The following is a 23,212-nucleotide window of genomic DNA, read 5'->3' as shown; positions in this document are numbered from 1 at the left end:
AGCAATTCATCTGTATCCACTGAATTGAAGTCATCCAAAGCCTTCAGGAGAACAGATCGCTCTTCTTGTGAGACGCACAAAAGAAAGGAATCTTTTAAACTACTGGTTGTCGAGCCGTACAATATCTCCTCCAGAAAGGGTATTGCAAGCTTCACTGGGAAGTAACCAGCTTGTTTCCACCCTACAACAAACACTCTAGCTATAGCCTGCCATTCTTCACACTGAAAGTCATGCCGGATGAATGGGACTTTCACCTCAACTCCCAATGTGCAGCTGTCATAGAAATCCATCCAAAATTATGTCAGGCAGTCTCGCAAAACACCACTTCCTTCCCCCTGTTCAAGCTCTCCATTTGGTAACAACATTTTGATATTGACCTCAGATGAAATTCAATTCAATTCAATTCAATTTTATTTATATAGCGCCAAATCACAGCAGAAGTCACCTCAAGGCGCTTCATAGATACAGAGAAAAACCCAACAATCATATGACCCCCTATGAGCAAGCACTTTGGTGACAGTGGGAAGGAAAAACTCCCTTTTAACAGGAAGAAACCTCCGGCAGAACCAGGCTCAGGGAGGGGCGGGGCCATCTGCTGCGACCGGTTGGGGTAAAAGAAGGAAGACAGGATAAAGACATGCTGTGGAAGAGAGACAGAGGTTAATAACAGATATGATTCAATGCAGGGAGATCTATTAACACATAGTGAGTTAGAAGGGTGACTGGAAAGGATAAACTCAATGCATCATGGGAATCCCCCGGCAGCCTACGTCTATTGCAGCATAACTAAGGGAGGATTCAGGGTCACTTGGTCCAGCCCTAACTATATGCTTTAGCAAAAAGGAAATTTCACAAGCTATGGGATGTGGTATAGGGAAATTTATTAGCAACAAAAACAAAAACATAGTATCCATGGTGTAAATTGCAGCATAATTGTTTTTTCATTGGATCTTAATAACTTAAGTTCTTAACAATAATAATAATAATAATAATAATAAAATTCATTTAATATAAGGCAAAGACCCTACAATAATACAAATAAGGAAACTAAGTGCAAGTAATTATATTTGTACTGAGAAAGGAATTCTGAGTTTATTCACAAAGGAAAAACTGAAGCAGAGTGATGAAGGAGTACATCACACAATATGCCATTATTATACACTTCAAACTTACAAAGTTATTTCCGTCGATGCAAGTAGAAGCGTTGCAGTCTCCTGGCTTTTGTCCTGGCATCAATAGGCCATATTTCTATGACTTTTGCCCTGATGAGTCTGTAGGAGCTGGCGCAATAGGTGGGTGTTTTGCAATAATGAATCAGAGGGAAAACAGTTTGAGGGTCTGTGGAGGCAAAATATAATTCATACTCAAGGCATTTGTGTGCACTTATGTGTAACAACTGTATGTTAAACTAATTGTTAAATGGCCTCTTAGCCAGATCACTCTTGAAAAACAGAACTTCAATCTTAATAGACCTTTACCCGGATGTTACTATTATTCATATTATTTTTAATTATAGAAACTTTGTGAGATTAACCCTAATCAGACTAACATAATATCATTAACATTAAATTTTAATGTAGATGTAATATGGTGTAAAATATATACTATAAATACATATAGAATGTATTTTGTGAATTAAAGGTAAAGTTGTATCTATTCTTATCAGTTTAATTAGGTGCTTTCAATATAAAAAAAATAACAATAAAACTCAGAGGTGTGTACCATTCTGGGATTGCTGCTTCTTCATGTGTCCATCAGGTGACTTCTTTATGGCATCAGGGACTGATTTCAGCAGAATGCTTGAAGACTGAGCCTGATTATTGTTTCTTTCATCTTTAGTCTTTCTTTCTTCTTGCTGTCTCCTGTTCTGCACCTCTTGTCCCGCAGATTGTTTTTTCATTTTCCCCTGTCCCATGTTGGCTCCGTCAACAGTTGTGCTTGTGTCTTTTCCACCGTTTGTCTCTTTGTCTTCTTGGCTATGTTCCTCTGCCATCTCGGTGACCTTTACCTCCAGGTCTACAACTGATATACCCAAACAAAATTGTGTTTCATTTAATTCAGACGGCTTGACACTGACAGATATTCCGTTCAATTTCATTACAATCCAATAAGCATTTCATCTTCACTTACCTTTTTCAATTCAATTCATTTTTTATATAGTGCCAAATCACAACAACAGTAGATCCTACATTCACTATGTACCTACACAATAATCTGCATCTAATTTTTAGTAGTAGCAAAACCTATTTGAACATTCCTGTAGGAATGGATCTAGAAGACATATTTATGGTTTAGAGAAATATATTATTTATGTTAATTTAGAAAGATCAATTGGGATCGCTGTGAAAACAGAATACACTTCAACAACAGCTAAATTCAGTTGCTACTCATTGTCCACCTCGTACTCGGTTTCTATCTGATTTCTCAGACAATTTGCCGATTTATTGCTCTGTTCTAAAAAATAAAAAATTATTGTAAGTGATTTTAACATCCATCTAGATGCTAAAAACAACAGCCCTAACCTTGGATTTAATGATTCTATTGTTATAATCATTTAGCTTGTTTCAAAATGCGAACCCACCACTCATCACGAACTCCAGACCTTATTCTGATATACAGCATAGAAAATAAAGATTTAACTATATACTGTATTAAGTGAAAATCTTTTTGTGTGATTGTTTCTTAATAATATTTACAATAATTGATTATATAACAGTGGGGAATACATTTCATTACAGTAGCAGTCTTTCCTGTAGCAAAAAATAAGGATGGAATTTCTCCACTGTTAGCTTCCTTTAATATCATGTACACAATGCAGACCAGCTAACTAAACACTTACTCCCTCAGTGGTTGTTTATTTGAATCAGAAATCAGATACAGAAATTGTGTTGCTGAGTTTTGTGACACGATGTAGTTAGTTGTTGTTAGGACAAGAATAAAGTTGGAGTTGGATTAAAGTGAGAGCTCTCGTCTGTGTTTACCTCCACATTGGTGACCCCTGACTTGAACATCTTACGAGATGAAGATGATGCCCGCTCCACTCTGGATGCATCAGCAACCGCTGGCCCTTCGCCTCCTGCTGCAGCTGTGTTTGCTGTGGCGCTTAAGCTGCCGGACTTTTGGCTCCACGATCCCCCGTCGTGGTTCGTGCACGTGGAGGCTCAGTTTGCCCTTCGCGGCATCTTGACTGACGATACAAAGTATCACCATGTGGTGGGCTCGCTCAACCATCGTGCGATGACCCTCCTCTGGGACCCACCCACCCTTAAAGAGATCCTTCTTCGGCGCTACGCCCTCTCCAACGTGGAGCGAGCCGAAAAGCTGGAGAAAGGGCCTCGTGCTGGAGGGCAGGTCCATATGGGAGGGAGGTCCTCACCTGCTTTGTGACGTTTCCACCGGCTGCTCACACCCAGTGGATCCCCTTTCATGGTGTCGTTGTGTTTTCAACTCAATACATGCCCTCTCTCCTCCAGGCGTCCGGGCCTCGTTTAAGCTGGTGAGTGCCACGTTCATTTGGCCGGGCCTTCGCAAATCGGTGAAGGACTGGACAGCGGCGTGTGCTCCATGCCAACATGCAAAGATCAATAGACACACACACAGGAGCCCCTCGAACCCTTCTGTGTCCCTGGTAGGCATTTTGATCTTGTTGGCCCTTTGCCGCAGTCACAAGATTTCACACACCTTTTGATTGTGACGGCCTAGGCTGTCAGGCCGTCAAACCACGGCTTACCACCCGCAAGCCAACGGGATGTGCGAGCGGTTTCACCATTAACTCAAGGCCGCGCTCTGGAGGGCTCCACCCATTGTACAGGAAGTGTGTTGCTGAGTTTTGTGGCACAGTGTAGTCAGTTGTTGTCAGGTCAAAAATAAAGTTGGAGTGAGAAGTGAGAGCTCTCGTGTAGTCTCTGTTTAGCTCCACACTGTAATTGTTACCTTCAATGTGCATATGACCTCTTTCTTGCATTTGGATATAATCTCTTAAATTATAGACATCTTGTCTGACAGGGATTCAAAAGAGAATATTTGTACCAAATTGACTTCTCTTTATATGCTCCCTATAATCCAGAATCAAATTTAAAATCCATCTCCTCACATACAGGGCCTTGAATAAACAGGCCCCTTTTTCTCTTAAAGACCCCATAGTCCCATATCAACTTGACAGAGGTCTTTGCTCTGAAACTGCAGGATTTAAAATTAGAATGGGAAATTCGGCTTAAAACCGTCCTTTTTGATAAAGCTGAATCAGGTGACCTAAATTCTCTCTAGTTAGGCTGTAAGGTTCAGGCTGCTAGAGGTTTTCCCACTGTTGCCAAGTGGACTCATCAGATTGTTGTGTTTTTCTCCCGAATATTGTAGGGTTTTTATCCTACAACATAAAGTGTCTTGAGGTGGCACTTGTTGGAATTTGGTTCTATATAAATAAAACTGAATTAAAGTTCAAGGAGTATTTGGCTCAACAGAGTTAACTGACTGTCTAAATTGCTGCCAAAAAAACAGGGGTTGTTCCTGTTTTCCTCAATATGAGACAAATAGTAAGATGTCCTAGCCTGGAAAAGTATTTTTACAGGCCAAACAAAGAGTGCAACACAATTTCCTCTCTAGCTTATGAATCATCTCTCTTAAGGTCCATATTTTTGAGCTATAGGGAGTCAAGCATCTCTGGTTTGTTACCTTCCTTTTAAGAGGAGCCCCAATATCCAAGCTTGTATGCAGTGAGCATATAACACTATTAACAAGATCATCAACCTTTTCGGGAGTAAAGTTAAAAGTAGCTGCTCTGCATTGTGCATGCTTTTGAAGTGGAGGAAAAATCATTCTCCTGAATTAAATGCACAAGGTATATAACATTAATGTTCACACACAGCCTCTTCTAATTAAAACCACAGTGTCTAAAACCCTATGAATGACAGTACATTGAACATCCTGTGCTTGGACGGTGGGAAGAAGACAGCCTAACCTGCAGTTCATAAATTTGAATTAGAAAATCTGGATTTCAAGGCAAAAATGGAAGTGTATTCTAAAGGTCAGTTATATTGTGTTCCAGCTACCTTTTCCTGCTTGGTCCCTCCATGTCTCCCTGTTTTGATGAATTTTTTGATTCCATGTACCCCTGAAACCTTTGAAGTCCACTGTGGTCAGAGAGCAGCTGCCTTCTGAGTGTGTACTCTTCATGCTGGACTGCTTTCCGTCACTTCCAGTACTGTTGAAACTATGACAGGACACAAGTATAATGTTAAATATAGTTAAACATAGTGAGTAGTTGTTAGTTACTGCAGTTAATGGTAAAAATTAGCCAACAGTAAACTTAAAGGACGGAGTCTAGGGAGCTTGAAAAGAAAAGCGTCTGGACTTCTTTAAGTTTCCTCGAAAACATTTCATCTCTCATTGGAGATTCAGATGGACAGCCAAGTCTTGTCCCGTTTAAAGGAAAAAGGTCAGTCTTTTGAGGATGCCAATGTTCACATTTTAGACCGAGAAGACAGTAGGTTTTAAAGCGGAGTGAAAGAAGCCCTCTATGTCCACTGTGAATGACCATCTTTGAACAGGTGGCTTACGACACCAACTGTCTTGCCTACATAGACAAAAAATAATAAGTAATACATTTTAGTAAACGGTAAATTTAACTGTAACTCTATCTATCTAGATATATATGGAGCGATATAGATATATAATAGGGGTGCAACGACACTCGTATCGATATTGAACCGTTCGATACAGTGCTTTCGGTTCGGTACGCGTATGTATCAAACAATACAACATTTTTAATTTATTTTATCAACTTTCCTTCTGACGATGCTGTCTGTGTTGAGAGCTCAGTGGATCTGCGTTCGACTTATCCGCCTAGGCTGCACTGTCGAGCGCAGATCCACTGAGCGCAGCACAAGCTAGCGAGACAGAAGCTAAGCTCGTTGCAACATGCCAAATTGAACCTCCCCCACCCTCAATCAGATCTGGCGTTTGGAACTATTTTGGTCTTCATGTGACGCATGACCCTAAGGGTAAGCGCGTCATGAACAAAAGTAAAACAGTATGTTGGATGTGCCACGCAATGCTCAATTGGTGGGAACTAGTACGTTAGCACAGTTTGCTCGCACGTGTTGACGCCGTCCAGCCCCACGCACGGGGCGATCCGCGGTAGCTCGTTAACGGAGATTTGCCGTGTTGTGGCGTTGATGTCATTTCAACGAGATTAACGCTGACAGCACTAGTGGGAACACAACGAATATGACTGCACATTTACGCCAATATCATCCTAGTGCAAAGACAAGTGGAAGCAGACAAAAACAACAAGCACGCATGCTACAAACTTTACCCGAGTCATTTAGACAGCTGTTAGCACATGATTCTCCTTATGGGGGCCTGATATGTTTAATATGCTGCTGAGAATATAGCCCAGAAGAAGCATATAGTATAGCTTTTATTTTGGAAAGAGCCATTTCTCTGTAATAAACTCTCTTTTTCCAAAGAAGAGTGATTTCTCGATCAGATAGATTTATTTTTTTATTACTTTGTTGTTTCAGCAACATTAAATTTAAAAACTGTACTTTTGAGTTAAAAGCTATTATATTGAAAAAGATTACATGTAAGAGCCCCAAGCGCTACAGGGGTGGCTGTAGCTTAGGAGGTAGAGTAGGTGCTCTACTACTTGGAAGGTTGTTGGTTCAGTCCCTGGGTTCTGGAGTTTGCAAATATCCTTGTGCATCCAACGCATCCAATATCCAACGCATCCATCGGAATGTGAACATTAGATAGCAAGCATAGAAGAAGTGAATAAGGCAAGTTGTATTAAGCACTTTAAGTGCTCAGAGTCAAATGGTACTATATATTAATCAGTCTCTTTGTTAATACAACATTGAGAGACAAATGTTCTCAATTAAAAAAAATGTTTATTGACCTAATCGGACCATCTCTCCCTGTTCCTCACACCTCGGTATTCACCACTCATCCAACGTGTGAAACCTGCTGTGAGGACAATTAAAGTGTGGCCAGAGGGGACAGATTTAAAAACACAGACTGGAATATGTTCACCCACACAGACCTGGACCAGTACGCCTCATCTGTACTGGATTACATCTCCGAAACCACAGACAGTGTCACCACCCAGAAACGGATCACCATGTACCCCAACCAGAAGCCTTGGATGAACCGGGATGTTCGTCTCCTCCTGAAGGCCCGCAACACCGCTTTTAGGTCAGGAGATGCACACGCCTACAGCACAGCCAGGGCTAATCTAAAGAAGGGCATCAAAAAAGCCAAACACCATTACAAAAAGAAGGTAGAGGAACACTTCTCCAACTCCAACCCCCGACGCATGTGGCAAGGACTCCAGACCATTACAGACTACAGGACCACCAAACCCTCCCCCGCATCCTCTGATGTCTCCTTCCTCAACGAGCTCAACAACTTTTATGCTCGTTTTGAGCGAGGGAACCCCACAACCACAACCAAAGCAGACATGACGCCAGACCACCAACCTCTGACTCTCTCCCCCACCGATGTAGGAGCGGTGCTGAGCAGGATCAATGTCCACAAGGCTGCAGGCCCTGATGGCGTGTTCTCAGAGCGTGTTCTGGGGAGCTTGCAGGAGTGCTCACAGACATATTCAATCTGTCCTTGGCCCACGCTGTAGTACCGGCCTGCTTCAAATCCACCTCCATCGTCCCGATACCCAAAAACTCCAACCCATCTTGCCTCAATGATTACCGCCCAGTAGCACTCACCCCCATCATCACTAAGTGCTTAGAGCAGCTGGTCCTAGCACACTTCAAATCCTGTCTCCCCCCCACCCTGGACCCCCACCAATTCGTATACCGCCAGAACAGGAGCACAGAGGATGCAGTCTCCATCGCACTGCACTCTGTCCTCTCACACCTGGACAACAACAACACCTACGCCAGAATGCTGTTTATAGACTTCAGTTCAGCATTCAATACAATCCACCCCTCACAACTCATCAGGAAACTGACAGACCTGGGCATCAGTTCCCTCATCTGCAAATGGTTACTGGACTTCCTGACCAACCGCCCCCAACATGTCCAGCTGGATAACCACTGTTCATCTACAATCACGATGAACATCGGTGTACCACAAGGCTGTGTGATGAGCCCTTTCCTCTACTCCCTTTTCACCCACGACTGCAGACCTGCTGATGGTTCCAGCACCATCATTAAGTTTGCAGATGACACCACGGTGATTGGCCTCATCAGTGACAACGATGAAGCCGCCTACAGGGAGGAGGTGGATTGTCTGGCTGAGTGGTGCGACACAAACAACCTGCTGCTTAACACCGAGAAGACCAAGGAGCTCATCGTGGACTACAGGAGGAATGCTGACCCACATCCACCCATCCACATTAAGGGGACGGCTGTTGAGCGTGTGAGCAGCTTCAAGTTCCTGGGAGTCCACATCTCCGAGGATCTCACCTGGACGACCAACTGCTCCAAGCTGGTCAAGAAGGCTTACCAGCGCCTCTTCTTCTTGAGGACTCTGAGGAAGAACCACCTGTCCTCAGACATCCTGGTGAACTTCTATCGTTGCACCATCGAGAGCATCCTGACCAACTGTATAACAGTCTGGTACGGGAACTGCTCTGCCTCGGACCGGAAGGCGTTGCAGAGGGTCGTGAAAACTGCCCAGCGCATCGCCGGAGCACCACTTCCTGCCATAAAAGACATCTACAGGAAGCGGTGTCTGAAAAGGGCTGGGAAAATCATCAAAGACCCCAGTCACCCATCACATGGACTCTTCACCCTCCTGCCCTCTGGGAGGCGTCACAGGAGCCTCCGGACTAAGACCACCAGGTACCGGAACAGCTTCTTCCCCACAGCTGTCAGACTCCCGAACTCTGCCTCCTGACATCTGACCCACATTAAACTCATGGACTGAACATACACACACCCACAATGGACAACTGTACCCTCAAACACACAATAATAACATGGACTGAACCACCACTCACAACCACTAGCACTTTATATAGCCTCTGTAGAAACTATCTACACCCTCACTTATCTTAACTGCACTACTGTATAGCTCTGTGTAAATAATCATTCTGTACATACGATAATTTTTAACCCTACAACTGTTTACAACTTGCATAGTTCCCATTTCTGTATAGCTGTATATCTCAGATTCCTGTAAAGTTATTTATTTCATATTCTGTATAGTTTTTCATATTTATATCCTGTTCATATCCTGTACATAGCTTGTACTCACTACAGCCTGTACATACTTATAGTTATAGAATATTCACAACATACTTCATACCGTGTACATTATAACATACCATAATAGACCCATTTCTGTAATATACTCACATATCTATATTATTGCTAATATATATTGTAATATATCTATATCACTAAAGCACTTCTGGATGGATGCAAACTGCATTTCGTTGCCCTGTACCTGTGCATGTGCAATGACAAAAAAAGTTGAATTCTAATTCTAATTCTAATTCTAATGTAAAAGCTAAACAGAAATGTTTTTAGGTGGTAGAACTGTATTTTAAGTTAACCAGTTCTACTTTTTGCTCTTGCATTTCAAAAAGAGGCTTTGTGGGCATTGTGGTATTGTGGGGGTTGATGCCTATACTTGAATTGGCATCAACCCCCACAATGGCATTTCACACTAATGTCTACTTTAGGGGATTCTGGATGAAGACAAGTCCGGTAGCACAGGTGCCTTATAAATATGTATTACTCTTCATTTTTCTCTGGCCTATAGCCCGACAATACTTTTAGTTCAGAGTAGTTGTACTGGTTTTTATATAGAATACACACAGCAACTGAGACAGATTCACACACATTAACAAATAATGAGACTGCACTGAAAGTGAGAATTTTGTGTGGATCACCTGTACTGTCTGAAGACAAGCAATTCAGAGCGAGAGGTCTCCTCGATGAGTGGTGTCACAATATTTTCGATCATTTCTGTCAACACAGTGAATGTTGGCTCCACAATGAAATCAATGAATCCTACAAAAACAGACATTCATAATTGGCACAGTTTTTTTAAATTCTCCCACTTAATTCAAGAAACAAATGTTTATTAGAGCCTTCTATATTACACACAAAAATTGACATTTATAGTTAGTTTCATCATATGAATAATCACATGGAAGGAGGAAGCAGAATCATAGATTCATCACATTTTCAAACCTATGAAGTTAGGGACAAGAATTCCTGATCAAGTACCAATTATTAGCAGCCCCTAAGAGAACGACAAATTGATCATGTATAATTACAACCTGTAATGCAAACTTTAAATGGTAAATGGCCTGTATTTGTATATCGCTTTACTTAGTCCCTAGTGTAAAGTCCCTAAGTACCACAAAGTGCTTTACACTACATTCAGCCATTCACCCATTTATTCACATTCACGAACCGGCAACCTTCTGATTACAAGCCACGATCTCAAGGTCACAAACCTAGCGAACTGGCCCATGCAACACTTGATTTGAGGTCTTGGCTTGCCTCATATGTGACATGTCTAAAATAAATGCACCACAAATTTCCCACGTGTGGGACTAATAAAGGTTATCTTATCTTATCTTATCTTATAACCAATGTTCCCTCTAAACTGCGCGCCTGTGCAATCTGTGCTCACTGCTCGCACGGTCTCTGCGCACAGAAAATCTGCGTTGTGCACAAAAATAAAAATCTAACCTGAATTAAAATTAAAATAAATACATTAACAATTCATTCTGTTTTGCAGTGGAAGTCAGTAAGTGACCAGCGACTGGCTGCTCCAGCCAATGATGCGATTCACATTCATATATACGCAGCAAATCAATATAGTTGACAGGCTATGACAGCGTCCTTATGTGCCGACACTGGCGTTTTAGCTAGCAAAGCGTTGTGGCTGATGTGGAGTGAAGCCACGTTAATGATAACGTGTACAACCATTGGAGATGTGAGTAGGACAGACGGAACAATTGACGGAAAACATGTGGACTTTTTACCAGTTTATAAATTGTGTTGATCGGCCACGTAAAAACAGAGTTATGATAAAAAAATATCTGCAATGTCTGTTTTTTTCTGAATACTATATTTACTTTATTTACTTATATATTTTATATTTACATAGTTTATATTTACTGCGGGAATTTATATATAGTTTATATTTAATGTGGGAAGAAACGGTAAAAACAGCGTTTTATAAGGAAAGCGCTCAAAAGCGCTCTCCGCCTATGAGCAAAAACAAAACCAAAAAACCCCACACCCTTTCCTATTAGTGGAAAATGTACCATGTCAACCAACAGAGATACTGCCCATCTCTGTTGGTTGACTGTAATCTTTGTAATCCAATTAAAGTAAGGGATTACTATTGCAAAAAAGGTAATTCGATTACGGTTACTTTCCCGTAAGCACGCTGCGTTACTGCGTTACTTAAACTGTGATTTTTTTGCGAGAGTGTCTCATGACAATGACGTAAGCGAGTGCAACGTTCGTGGCAACAGCTGTGGCAACAATGGATAATATATCGAGTGCGGGAGAGAGTATGAGCTTTTTTCAAGTAACGTGACCAACACTGTCGACCAATCAAAAAATGATATGGCAACATGGCATTTAGTTGTTTAGGAAGGGGGGGAAGTTTTAGGAGTTATGGCGGTGTTTTGAGATGTGAGAGATTTGCGACGTTTACTCATAATACAAGTCAGAGCTTTATAAAAAAAAAAAAGAAAATTGTGTTTTCAAAATTGGAGTTCAAGTTAATTTTACCAATAGTGTTAACATACTACACAGGTCATGAAGAAGACTTTTTAAAATTTTCATAAGTGGGCTAAAGTACTTCATTAAAAGTAATCTAGCATAAATGTAAATGCTGTAATTTGATTATTTTAATAAACCATGTAACTTGGATGGATTCGATGCTGGCGTGACCACAGTGCACAAGTCTAATGTTGCTCATAGTGGTCCAAGGGACCGCTCAGGGAGTTTGTGTGTTTGCTCAGATACATGAACAATTAGAGGGAACATTGTCCATGAGACTGCTAATTAACTACTACCAATCCACCATTGAGAGCCTTCTGACCTACTGCTGCACACTCTGGTTCAACTGTTATACTGTGGAGGATAAGAGGAAGCTGCAGCAGGTGGTAAATTGCTGGCTGTCCAAAAAACGGTGAGAGCTTTATAAATGGTATATTTTAGCTGAACAGCTGAGAAGCTCATTGGAGCCTCTCTTACCTCCAAACTGTGAAACAGTTTCTTCTCCCAGACTCTTGAACACTCACAAACTGGACTGACACACATAAACATAACTTTATACATTTCATCACATTTATACAGTCTTAGACAGTCTTAGACTGTATAAATAACTGTATACTGCATACGGCACTGTATAAATACAATTTAATTGAAAACTGAAACTGAATTGAATATTAACTCTTTTGACTTACTAGTATTTTTGTTTCATGATATTCAGATTCCACATTTATCTGTAGGCACTGCAATTCTTCCAAAAATGAACTTGAAAAAATATTATTATATTCACTTGGCTGTTATTGGTCACTGACTGCTGCTTGACAAAACTTAAAATGTATCCAAAATATGCTAATCATTTAGAAAGAAGCATTAACTGTATTTAAGAACTTTACCTATTTGGGACTGGGCCACCATGGTGGATTTGCGGTCACAAAGAGGGGAGAAAGGTAGACCCAGCTCTGCTTCCCTATCTCCCTGAAAACAAATGACACCGCTATGTTTACAAAGACAGTTGGCCTCAATAATGTACACTGTAATTCAAATTCGGAAGACTTTATTTATCCCCAAGGGGCAATTAAGAGAGACTGACCTTGCCGACCGTACATACAATACACAAACATCACATTGGGGAGACAGGTCAGGCTAGACAGCTGTTACTTTAGCTGGCCGGTCAGCCGCACGAGCAGCGACCCGGAACCGAACAATGGAAAAATGCACAACATCAGGAAGGACAAGGAGAAAAAAGAACTCACTCCAGACTGAGCTCCTACTGGGAGATCAGTTTGAGAACAGAAAAAAACCCTCCTCCGCGCATAGCACATGAAAAAATCTTAATACACCACTGAAACGCATGACAAGCAACAGGGAAAGGTAAAAGGTGAGAGACAGCCAGTGTAGACAGCGCATCCGGGCCTGCAGAATATGCGCTGGTCCCCTTTGATCCACCATCTGCATCAGGAGGGAATAAGCATCGAAGGCGTTTGGAAGGGGAGGGGGGGATGAGTGTATATCTGCATGTGTATATGTAAGAGTTATTATGTGTACAACTAACCAATGCAATTTCCCTGAAACACTGTTTTTAATTCTATTGAATTAGAAAAGTAATGAAGTGACTTAAAAACTTTTATAAAATAAAAGTTCTTTTATTTTATGCCTTTTATTAGACACTATGAACTGAGACGGAATGCAAGCCTCCTCTGAAAACCACATCGACTGAAATGGGAAACAGACTCCACCACAATAGGAGACTAAACAAAATGTTTGTACCTGGCAAGAAATGTTTCTATTTTGTTATGTCAAAGCATAATTTTTTCACCCTATGTCTAGTTGGCTGTTGAAGAGTAATGTTATCTGCATGGTAAACTACTGTGGTCCAATAATTAAGTTGCAATAACATTACTCATACCTTTCTGAAATACCGTATTCAGCTGTAATACAACTTGCACATGTGAAGTGTTTAAGTTTAATTAAAGAACTGCAGTAGATTAATATTCCTATTTTTGCAGTCAGTCCTAAACAGTAATTGTTTTCCTGTCTGTGACTGTACTGTAATTGCAGATGCAGATTACAGCAAAACAAAGCTCAAGGTCTTTTTTATTTGTTTGTTTCTTTTTTGGCAGCATATGAAAACTTCTAGGGTCCTTACTTCAGTAGATGGGCAAGGTGTAAATAAGTCTGTGCATACTTCTGTTCCATTTTTGACTTAATGATTGAGTGGTTATTTCATGTCACAGAAATTTTGTTTGAGCATGTGTGTGTACAAGTATATCCAGCTAGCTGTGTATATGTATATATTGGTTTGTTTGTTTTATGTGTCCGATAAAAGGTTATCATCATTATAGTATGGCTCCCACTTCCTTTACACAATAAAGTGTCAATGGAGGGACTAGGAGGTAGGTGCTAATTTTTCAGGTGACTACCTGTCTGAAGAACTCCTCAAGCAGGGATGTTGTCCAGCGATGATGGAGGTCCCAGCATTTGGCAGGATGGCTGATGTCAGCAGTGTGCAGCAGCAATGATAAAGCCTTTGGTTTGTCAATCCTGTGAATAAAGAGTGGTTAGTCACTGGTGGGTGTAAACAAACAGCAGCTGTTCAGCTCCCAAAGAAAAGTACATTAAAATTGGGTAAATATGAGTGTACTTTTTGAGTGCAATGAAACTTCCGAGAGTAAGATCTAGAGAGAAACCATGATTGCTAAATCAGTTTCATCTTTTCCAAGGGAAAAAAGAATTATTGAAAGTAAAGCTAAAGATTGGCCATTGGCTTTTGGATATAGAGACTCTGTAAATAAGATCAGAATTTTCCTGATTTTCAGCAAGCATCCATCAAATATGATAGCTACACATTAACGTTGCTGACAGTATTTAACAAAAATATCTTTATCCCAGTCTTTCATACTTTACTGCTGATTATAATAAGAGTTTGGAAGCCATTACTCACGCCTCAGACTGCTGCAGGAGGCTTTTCATGGCTTTGATCTGCTGAAAGTGGCAGGACATGTCAGTGGCCAATACCATATCCACTACTAAGGCTCGCAGTTCTCTGAAAAAATAAATGTAGAAAGTAAAATATTCCAGAATTAGAAATAATAGCAATCTGAAAGGATTAGGATTCAGGAACTGAATCTGAAATCTGTCATTTAACAGAATTTTTCATAAATGATACAGTATTTTCCTGTTATTTTTAAATATGTGAAATATCAACACGATTATTTAAAAAAAAAACTGTCAAAGTCTGTAAATTAACGTGAGTAATAAAAAATAAAATAAAAAACCTGTACCTGTAAATAAACATGTTTTACATTTTTAAATAAACTTTTTACACAGAAAAAGAGTGCAAAAATACAGTTGCAAGTTTAACATAATTTCATATATATTTACCTTGTTTATTTAAAAGATAAAACTGTTGAATTCTAATTTTGTGCACTAAATACACATTCAAATGCACATTTGGTGCATTGAGCGTAAAATGACCCCAAAATGCTACTAAAAGAAGTAAAGTTTCTGTAATTTTATGTGGGTTTGTTAACTAACAGGTATGTTGTGAAATTATAGAAGTTTGGTGGGGAAATGATATGAATGATTTTTTCAAGAGTATATAACATCTACTAGTAATCTACAAATGGTGTATGCTATATTACCAAAATTGGTAAAATAACAGAAAAATAATACAAATAGAAATACATATTAATTATTATTTTTAAGATATCACCTTATTTTATGTCTTGATGCATGTTCAATCATACAGTTAAGTAAATCCCAAAAAGTTGATTTTGTTCCTTTGGACGTAGAGTTTTCATTCTTATAAACAATACATTTGCACAGTAACTGAAACCAGCCCACTGAATGAACAATGGACTGTGAGGTCAATTCGTTAATCATTGCAAATTCTCATGACCACCTACAACGACTGATCAAAGCCTATTGATCATTGATCAAAGTGATCAATGGCCATGAGTGCATTGACAGAGAGTTGGGGAAGGGCTGGAATCACAGCACTGTAAGATGGCTAAAGATGTACTGTTAGGCCGCCTCCTCGATTCAGAGATGCCCCCCGACCTTACACACACAACACAGACATCACATGGGGATACAGGTCGGAGATCGGTAGCGTTACAGAAAAAAAAACACACTGAAATATACACTACAATGGGAAAAAAAGAGACCTCTGCTCATGCTGGGCTCCTGGGAGGACAGCATGAGAACAGGAAACGAAAAAACTCCTCTGCACAAAAAAGCACATAAATGTCCACAGCACGACATTATGGAGCACGTGAAAAGCCACAGGGTCGGGTGGGGGGTGAGGAGTAATCTGAAGCAAACACAGCAGCCATCCTGCCCAGCGCTACCATTCCAGCGCGGGCTCAGACCTGCCGTGTTCCCAGGAGGGAACAAGCAACGAAGGCGTTTGGAAAGGGAGGGGGGATGAGTGTGTGCATATCAGTGTATATGTATGTGTGTGCGTGTCCAGAGTTCAGCTGAGACAGCGTCCTTCGCCCTGCTAGGCTAAGTAAACAGTCTACCAGCCAACCCAGGTGGCCTTGCATGGAATGGGAAGGAACAGACTAAACACAGTCGTTATCAGGGTGTTTTTGTTCGGCTCCAGCCTTGCAACCGCAGCTGGCGCCAAAGGGGTATCCGCATAAGTGATGGTGCTTTTTACTTTAGTGCGAACAGCTAATATGAATTTCAAAGCAGTTCTAACAGTCCAACACTGGTCTCTCAATCTCCCGTTGGAGAGCCGCGAGCTTCGCCATGATGTTACCCATATGGAAAAGATATATATAAATCTTATAAAGTTTTTATCTGTCTTGTATGAAACTTGTATGAAAAGCATACAAGAGTGAAAACACATATAAGATCCCTTGAAAAATTATACAATGAAACTTGTATGTTTTGTATACTTACTAAAAAAATATATGAAAGTAATGAGAAAGTGCCCACTTTCATGAGTAAATCATGTAAGCCTTATATGATTTATATATGATTTACTCATGAAAGTGCCCACTTTCATGAGTAAATCATATATGTTTTTACTATTTCTTTTCCATATGGGTATCAAATTTGCGCTCTGTGATGTTGTCATTCTTGTGCTCAAAGAGCCGATTCTGAAAACTCACGACCACAGTGAGCCTTCCCAAGATGTCATCCAATTTGCGCTCAGAGATATTATTCCGAGCGAGCCCTTCCAAGATGTAATCCAGTCTGCTCTCAGAGATGTTATTCTGAGTATTCACAGCAGCCGTAGCCTTTCCAAGATCTTATCCGTGCTGTACTCAATGAGCCCATTTTGAGAAACTCACGCCTCTCCCATCGTCTCAATCCCAGCGGGCAGCCTTGTGGGGGTTTGAACAGCCGGTTCCGCTTCCTTAATTCTTCGATAAGCCAGGGCCAAGCCAGCTCCGATCAGCAAGAACCCTGTTACCATAGTTCCGAATAGGTAGATATCTTCAGCACTCAGGCTCACCCAAGCCGAAACTTCTCGTTGAGAAAGGGGTGTCAATTGCATTCAGGGACCAGTTGATCCAATCCATAATTCCTCTTTTAGGTTTTAGAGAACAGACTGTGAGAGAGTGTTCCAGGGAAAAGTAGTACAAAAAAAACACGTGACTAGACAAGGACATAAGAGGCTAAGCAGCGAAGCTAAGGGAGGGGAGGAGAGGAGAAAAGTGCGACCGCCTTCGCCAAGAGAAGGCGAAAAAGAGGATGCTGTGATTTCAGCCATTCCTCTTGGGAAGTTGGGCAACTGCAGGGACACTTTATAGATAAATATGAATGGAAAGTACTGTTAAGATGACAGCATGCATAGATGCAGCGGCTTACTGTTCTTCATGTTTGATGCTTTGTTTTCTATATTTTATACATGTATATGTGCGGGTGTATGTGGCTTTTTACTACTGTATGTCTGGCAAGGTCGTTAGGGCCTTCTGAGTTTGGGATTACACTGTGCCAGGAACATCAAGTGGGACTATCATCACTTCCACAGCATTCCAGAGGATATAATAAGAACTCCACAGTGTCAATGGTTGGTTCTTCCCAGTGGCCAGCAGAGGAAGTGTAAACATGGGAGGCAAAGGCGAGGCTGCAGGGTGGGCCCACTAGCAAGGCTAAAGAAAGCCACTGCTTCTGAGCATTTTCCTCTCCATTAAGTCCATAATCAACAGAATCAATGAACTGAGAACACGGGCTCCAGTCAACAACTGTGTACGGGACAGTAGCATTGTATTACTCACAGACACTTGGCTACAGCAATCAATACCAGACTCAGCTACTGAGTTAGCATGCTGCACTGTCCACCATCACGACAGAAACAGCCACTCCAGTAAGAACAGAGGAGAGGGTTTATGCTTATGTATGCATCTACATCAATGCAAACATTGGAAGGCAGGAGCAGCCCAAGCCTAATGGTGCAGGAATATGCTGGCCTAAGTCTTCACTAAGATCTTCAATGCTTCAATCCTGCCAAGCCTAAAGTAGTCCACAATCGTCCCACTGCCTAAACAGACCAACATTAACAGCCTCAACGACTACCGACCAGTTGCTCTAACACTCGTTGTAATGAAGAATTTCGAGAAACTGGTCTGACGCCACATCATGTCCTGCCTGCCACCTGCACTCGACCTACTTCAGCTGACATAATAGATCAACTGAAGATGCTATTGCTACAACGCTCCACACCACCATATCCCACCTGGAACAACAGGCAGGGCTCTAGAGTGCGACCAATTTGGTCGCAAATGCGACCAAATTTTTCAGTGGTGCGACTAAAAAAAAAAATTTGGTTGCACCTGTGCGACCAAATGTTCGGGTAGCAAAAAAAAAAAAAAAAAAAAAATCTGCAACCTTCCCTGTGGTCAACAACAGACACACATTATGCCCCTATCGTGGACTAAACCAATCAGAGATAGTAAGGGGCGGGACCTCTCTGATTGGCCGTGGTCCAGTTGAAAGTGCAGGTGGAAGTGGGAGGTGAGTAGCTTGAATAAAGCGATATCAATTCATTAAATCCTGAATCGACTTTTAAATATAACTGTGTTTGGCCAGAAACGCCAGATTCTCAGATTAAAGCTCACAAAACCATTTCAACAACAACCAAACAGCAAATGAGAGCAGGTACACGGATTCCACACAAAGACGTAAACACAGAGGACCGACGCATCAGAATCAACTTTGTCTTTCTCGGCTTTCTCACCCGACGGCCCGTAGACGGACACGCTATCGGAGCTTAGCGATTCTGATGCGTCCGGTCCGCGCTGTGTTTACGTCTTTTTGCGCTGATTCTGAGCTGCAGGTTTTGTCTCTCTCCAACCAAAATTCACCAAGCCAGCAGCAAAAGAAGCGGCAAACTGCGCTTCACATTTGATCAATGTCGTCATGAATTTTGCTGTTTTGCTTCCACGACTATTAAAATCACAATTCATGCACAGCTAGCTCTCTCTCTATCTCTCTCTATACTTCAAGAACAGTTTCCCGTCTCCAATCTCTGTTTTCTGTATTATTCATTCGCTTATTACCCACCAGTCTACCGTTGTTTACAGCGCTGTCGGCTGCTGTCTTTTTCTTTTCTTTTTTCACTTAAATGACCTCGGACAAGAAAGCCTATTTTTTCTGTTGTTCAATACCAGAGATGGGCAGTAACGCGTAATCTGATTACTTTTTTCAAGTAACGAGTAAAGTAAGGGATTACTATTGCAAAAACGGTAATTAGATTACCGTTTTTGCGTTACTGCATTACTAAAACCGTGATTTTTTTTGCGAGAATGTCTCATGACAGTGACGTAAGCGAGTGCGCCGTTAGTGACAACAGCTGTGTGCAGATCAACAGTGGATCACATATCGATTGTGGGAGAGAGTGTGAGCGTGCAGCGTTTAAAGCGTGGAAGTACTGACCTTACTCTGAGTTTGATTCCATAAAAAGTGACAAAAACATTAGCGTCCATCGTGTGTGGGAAGAAAACTTCTTTTTACAGCGAAAAAAACCCCTAAACTTCCAAGCAAGCACCGAGTGCGCAACGACGTAATGCGAAATTCACAGAGAAACTCGCGGATTCTTCAACTGACCGTGGCACACCTGCACCAGGGTAAACCTCCGCCTACCGCAGTCCTGCTTTACAGGTGAAAACAGTGGCGTGTCTAGAAAATTTTTGTTGGGGGGGCCAGGTAGGGGCACAGATTTGGAGAAGGGTGGCAGATGTAATTGGCAGATAATGTTTAAAAAAAATTCTACCAACCATTAACCATAATTCAATAACCCTATAAACCTAATAACCGAATGCGCTTTTAACTCTTATTAGAATGAGATTTTAACCACTATGGTGCAAAGTTTTTAGATACTGCGTTGATAAAGTACAAGAGATACAATCAGTCAGTGTTTACTCAGCATTCAAGGACAGCAATATTTGAATAGTATTTTTACTGACATATGGTGCACATATGTTTTGGGCAAAAACAGTTTTGAATATTAAAATACAAACATTTGTAACAAACAATTGACAAATTAGCCAATGCCAATGTAAAATTTTATCTGCCTATTTAAAAAAAAGAAGATAATCTTCTCACAAACTGGTGATTTTGAAACAGGAAAAAAGTGGGGAAACAACTGAAAAGACTAACATTTGAATAAAACCTGAAAGCAAGTAAATACTTGCTATGCTGCCTTATGGTAAACTTTGGTAATATTGATCAAGAACAACACTGGCTGATGATGAAATACAGTCAGCTGGCATGGTGACACTGCCAGTATTAACCTGCAGGGCTGGACCGGGACAGAAAATCGGGCATTTTGACTAGAGACCGGCCCACCAGGTATTAAAGCCATAAAGACTTTGAATGAAAACAAATGCTGTTGTGACAGTGATGTACACTGTCTTGTTGGTATATGTATGATTTCTATACATTTTACATCAGATAAAAACTTTGGTTGTAAGATTTAGATAATTATTTAATAAAAGCTAGATATTTTAAATGAGAGTAAGAAAGAAAAGTATTTCTTTGTGCCCCCCTCTCCCTGTTAATGCCCTACCTGGCCCCCTGGCAAAACTTTCCTAGATCCACCCCTGCACAGTTACCAGCTGTCAGCTACAGTACATAAAAAAGGATCCTGGTGTTATTTGTCTCCAAGAAACAGTTCATAACTTCCCTTCAACTCATTCATGTCACCTAAAAGGTAAACCTGTTTCTCCATCACCTGTTCAGCTCTGATGATTCAGTAAGGACATCTCCTGGTTTCATCTTCATGTTTCCCTCTCACCACATATCCAAGCCGACATCATGACCTGCAGTTTTACAGCTGTGGCTCCAGCAAACATCAGCTGATACTAGAAATTAATATTAAATAAATTCTAACAACAGCTGATCAAGCTTAAACGTGCTGCTGTTGTTTAGCGCGACATCTGCTAGTTTCCTCTTTCTGGCGCAAAGTGGGCGATAAATAAACAAGAGAGAAAAGCCGATCAGCTGATCATTGATCAGTTTCATGATTGAAGTAGCAACAGGAGAGGCAGGGGGAGAGAACGAGAGAAGAAGAGGCAGCTGTGCAGCATAACGACAGAATAACTCCAGCTTTGTGTCTTTTTTTCATTATAGCGAAAGTCCGGGACAAACTGCGTCTCTTCTCAGCTCAATACGAAATATTGTATGTAATATTTTCTCTGAATGAGGGACCATCCCATTTTTTTAAGGAGCCGTTGGCAACTCTACTAACTAACCTTATGAATAAAATAAAGTTCACTATCAGTAACATCATAGCACCCACCCAGTTGTATAAAAACTCCGTCAAGCTGGCTAGAACGCAGTACGAGTTATTGCAACTGAGGGTAAATAGTCAGCACAACGAAAATAAACTACACCTAAACTTGGTTTATATCTGACCCAGATAGACTGCAGATCATAACTTCTTACCTGAAGTTCAGTTCACCTGACACTCGGACTGGCGGCTGCCTCGGGGCTCTCCTCCTGCCTCCCCTTCCCTCATCCACCTGCTGGCCTCTGTGGAAGCACCGCCATAGCCACCACCAAACAACTGAGTTATTTTTACACATCGACCTGCATCTGGCCAATCCACCACCTCTCATTGTTCATGCCATTACAAAATAAATAAATAAATAAGTCACCGGGCACATGCCCGGTATGCCCGATGGCCAGTCCTGCTATGTTAACCTGCAACCAAATCTGCAGCTCCATACAGCAATGTTACAACTTAGATTATATCTTATAACTCATAACTCTTATCTTAGCTCCCCTCAGTAGCATACTGTCTGATATATTCGATGGCTGCAATAATTCTTTAACTGTTATTTTTTCTTTGGTATTCTAATTTCACCGAAGTTTACTAAACTCAACAAACTTAATATTACTTACCGGGACATTTATTCTGTCCTCATTTTCTTTCACCGAAAAATTGTTTCCTGCGGTGCCGTCTTTCGTGCTTGGCTCTCCTACCTTTGCTAACGTGATGCACATAGCGCAGAAGCCGATGCTGCATTCACTTACACTCGGATATCTGAGCTTCACCGTGAAAACATAATCGGACATTTGATATTTGATTGAATTTTATTGTTTTGCCTTTGGGGTGGCACCTGGGGTGGCCAGTCTGGTTGGGGGGGAAGCCTGTGCCCCCCCAGGCCACCCCGCTGGACACGCCACTGGGTGAAAATAGAGCAACAGGACCGCTGAGTCTTTGACTTTATTTATGTTCTGCTGTGTTTTACTTGCATCTATTTGAAAGAGTGAGTGTAAACACAAAAAATATTTTATTTTATGTGCTGGAATGTGTAGAAAATAGGTTTAAATGTTAAACTAATTTATTCAACTCAGAGAATGTTGCATATAATTAAATTTTTGCTTGATGCATAAAGTTAAAAGATTAAAACTGATAAAACAAGTTAAAAAAAAAGAGACTTTTCCATTTGATTACATTTTGTATGATGGATTATGTAGAAAAAGTAGAATTGGGCTGAAAGATCTATCGCTTTATCACAAAAAAAAAATATATATATATATATATAATATATCTAGTAATAATATTGTGCAAAAGAGCATTTACAGGTTGGTGTGTGCGATGGTTTGGTGGTGTAGGTCAGTGTGTTTGCGCCTGTGTTGGTTAGTCAGTCCAGTCTCAATGTTTTTGAGGTATTTGAGTTAAGCTGAGTGATAATGTTAGTGTATGTGTGTGTGCGTGTTTATCAGTCAGTCCCCCTTTTTTTTTTTTGCTGAGGAGACGGATGGCGCAAACACACTGACCTACACCACCAAACCATCGCACACACCAACCTGTAAATGCTCTTTTGCACAATATTATTACTAGATATATTATATATTATTATTTTTTTTGCACTAACTTGTCTTGTAGCACCTTCGTTCCTGGAGGAACGTTGTTTCGCCTCACTGTGTATTTTTAAACTGTATATGGTTGAAGTGACAATAAAGTTGAACTTGAACTTGAACCTCTTCAGGTTGTAAATCGTGTTTTTAAAAAGTAACTAAGTAACTAAGTAATTAATTAC

The 23,212-nt window shown here is 40.9% G+C and overlaps 1 protein-coding gene across 1 annotated transcript in view; it reads right to left on the bottom strand.

The window, feature by feature from the left end:
- Nucleotides 1-450: 450 nt before the first annotated feature.
- Nucleotides 451-23,212, bottom strand: part of pde1ca (phosphodiesterase 1C, calmodulin-dependent a) — a 35,639-nt gene continuing 12,877 nt past the window's right edge. Inside the window, exons 10-17 of the mRNA XM_076887912.1 lie at nucleotides 14,650-14,751; nucleotides 14,129-14,249; nucleotides 12,602-12,683; nucleotides 9,857-9,977; nucleotides 5,049-5,209; nucleotides 1,723-2,022; nucleotides 1,174-1,338; nucleotides 451-640 (exon numbers count right to left, since the gene is read on the bottom strand). Of these exons, the coding sequence (XP_076744027.1) occupies nucleotides 1,178-1,338; nucleotides 1,723-2,022; nucleotides 5,049-5,209; nucleotides 9,857-9,977; nucleotides 12,602-12,683; nucleotides 14,129-14,249; nucleotides 14,650-14,751 (1,048 nt within the window). The 3' untranslated portion in view covers nucleotides 451-640; nucleotides 1,174-1,177. The remainder of the gene's footprint in view (nucleotides 641-1,173; nucleotides 1,339-1,722; nucleotides 2,023-5,048; nucleotides 5,210-9,856; nucleotides 9,978-12,601; nucleotides 12,684-14,128; nucleotides 14,250-14,649; nucleotides 14,752-23,212) is intronic.

The sequence above is a fragment of the Maylandia zebra genome, linkage group LG9, assembly GCF_041146795.1.
Source record: "Maylandia zebra isolate NMK-2024a linkage group LG9, Mzebra_GT3a, whole genome shotgun sequence".
Classification (NCBI taxonomy): Eukaryota; Metazoa; Chordata; class Actinopteri; order Cichliformes; family Cichlidae; genus Maylandia; species Maylandia zebra.
This window is presented reverse-complemented; position numbering and strand designations above follow the sequence as displayed.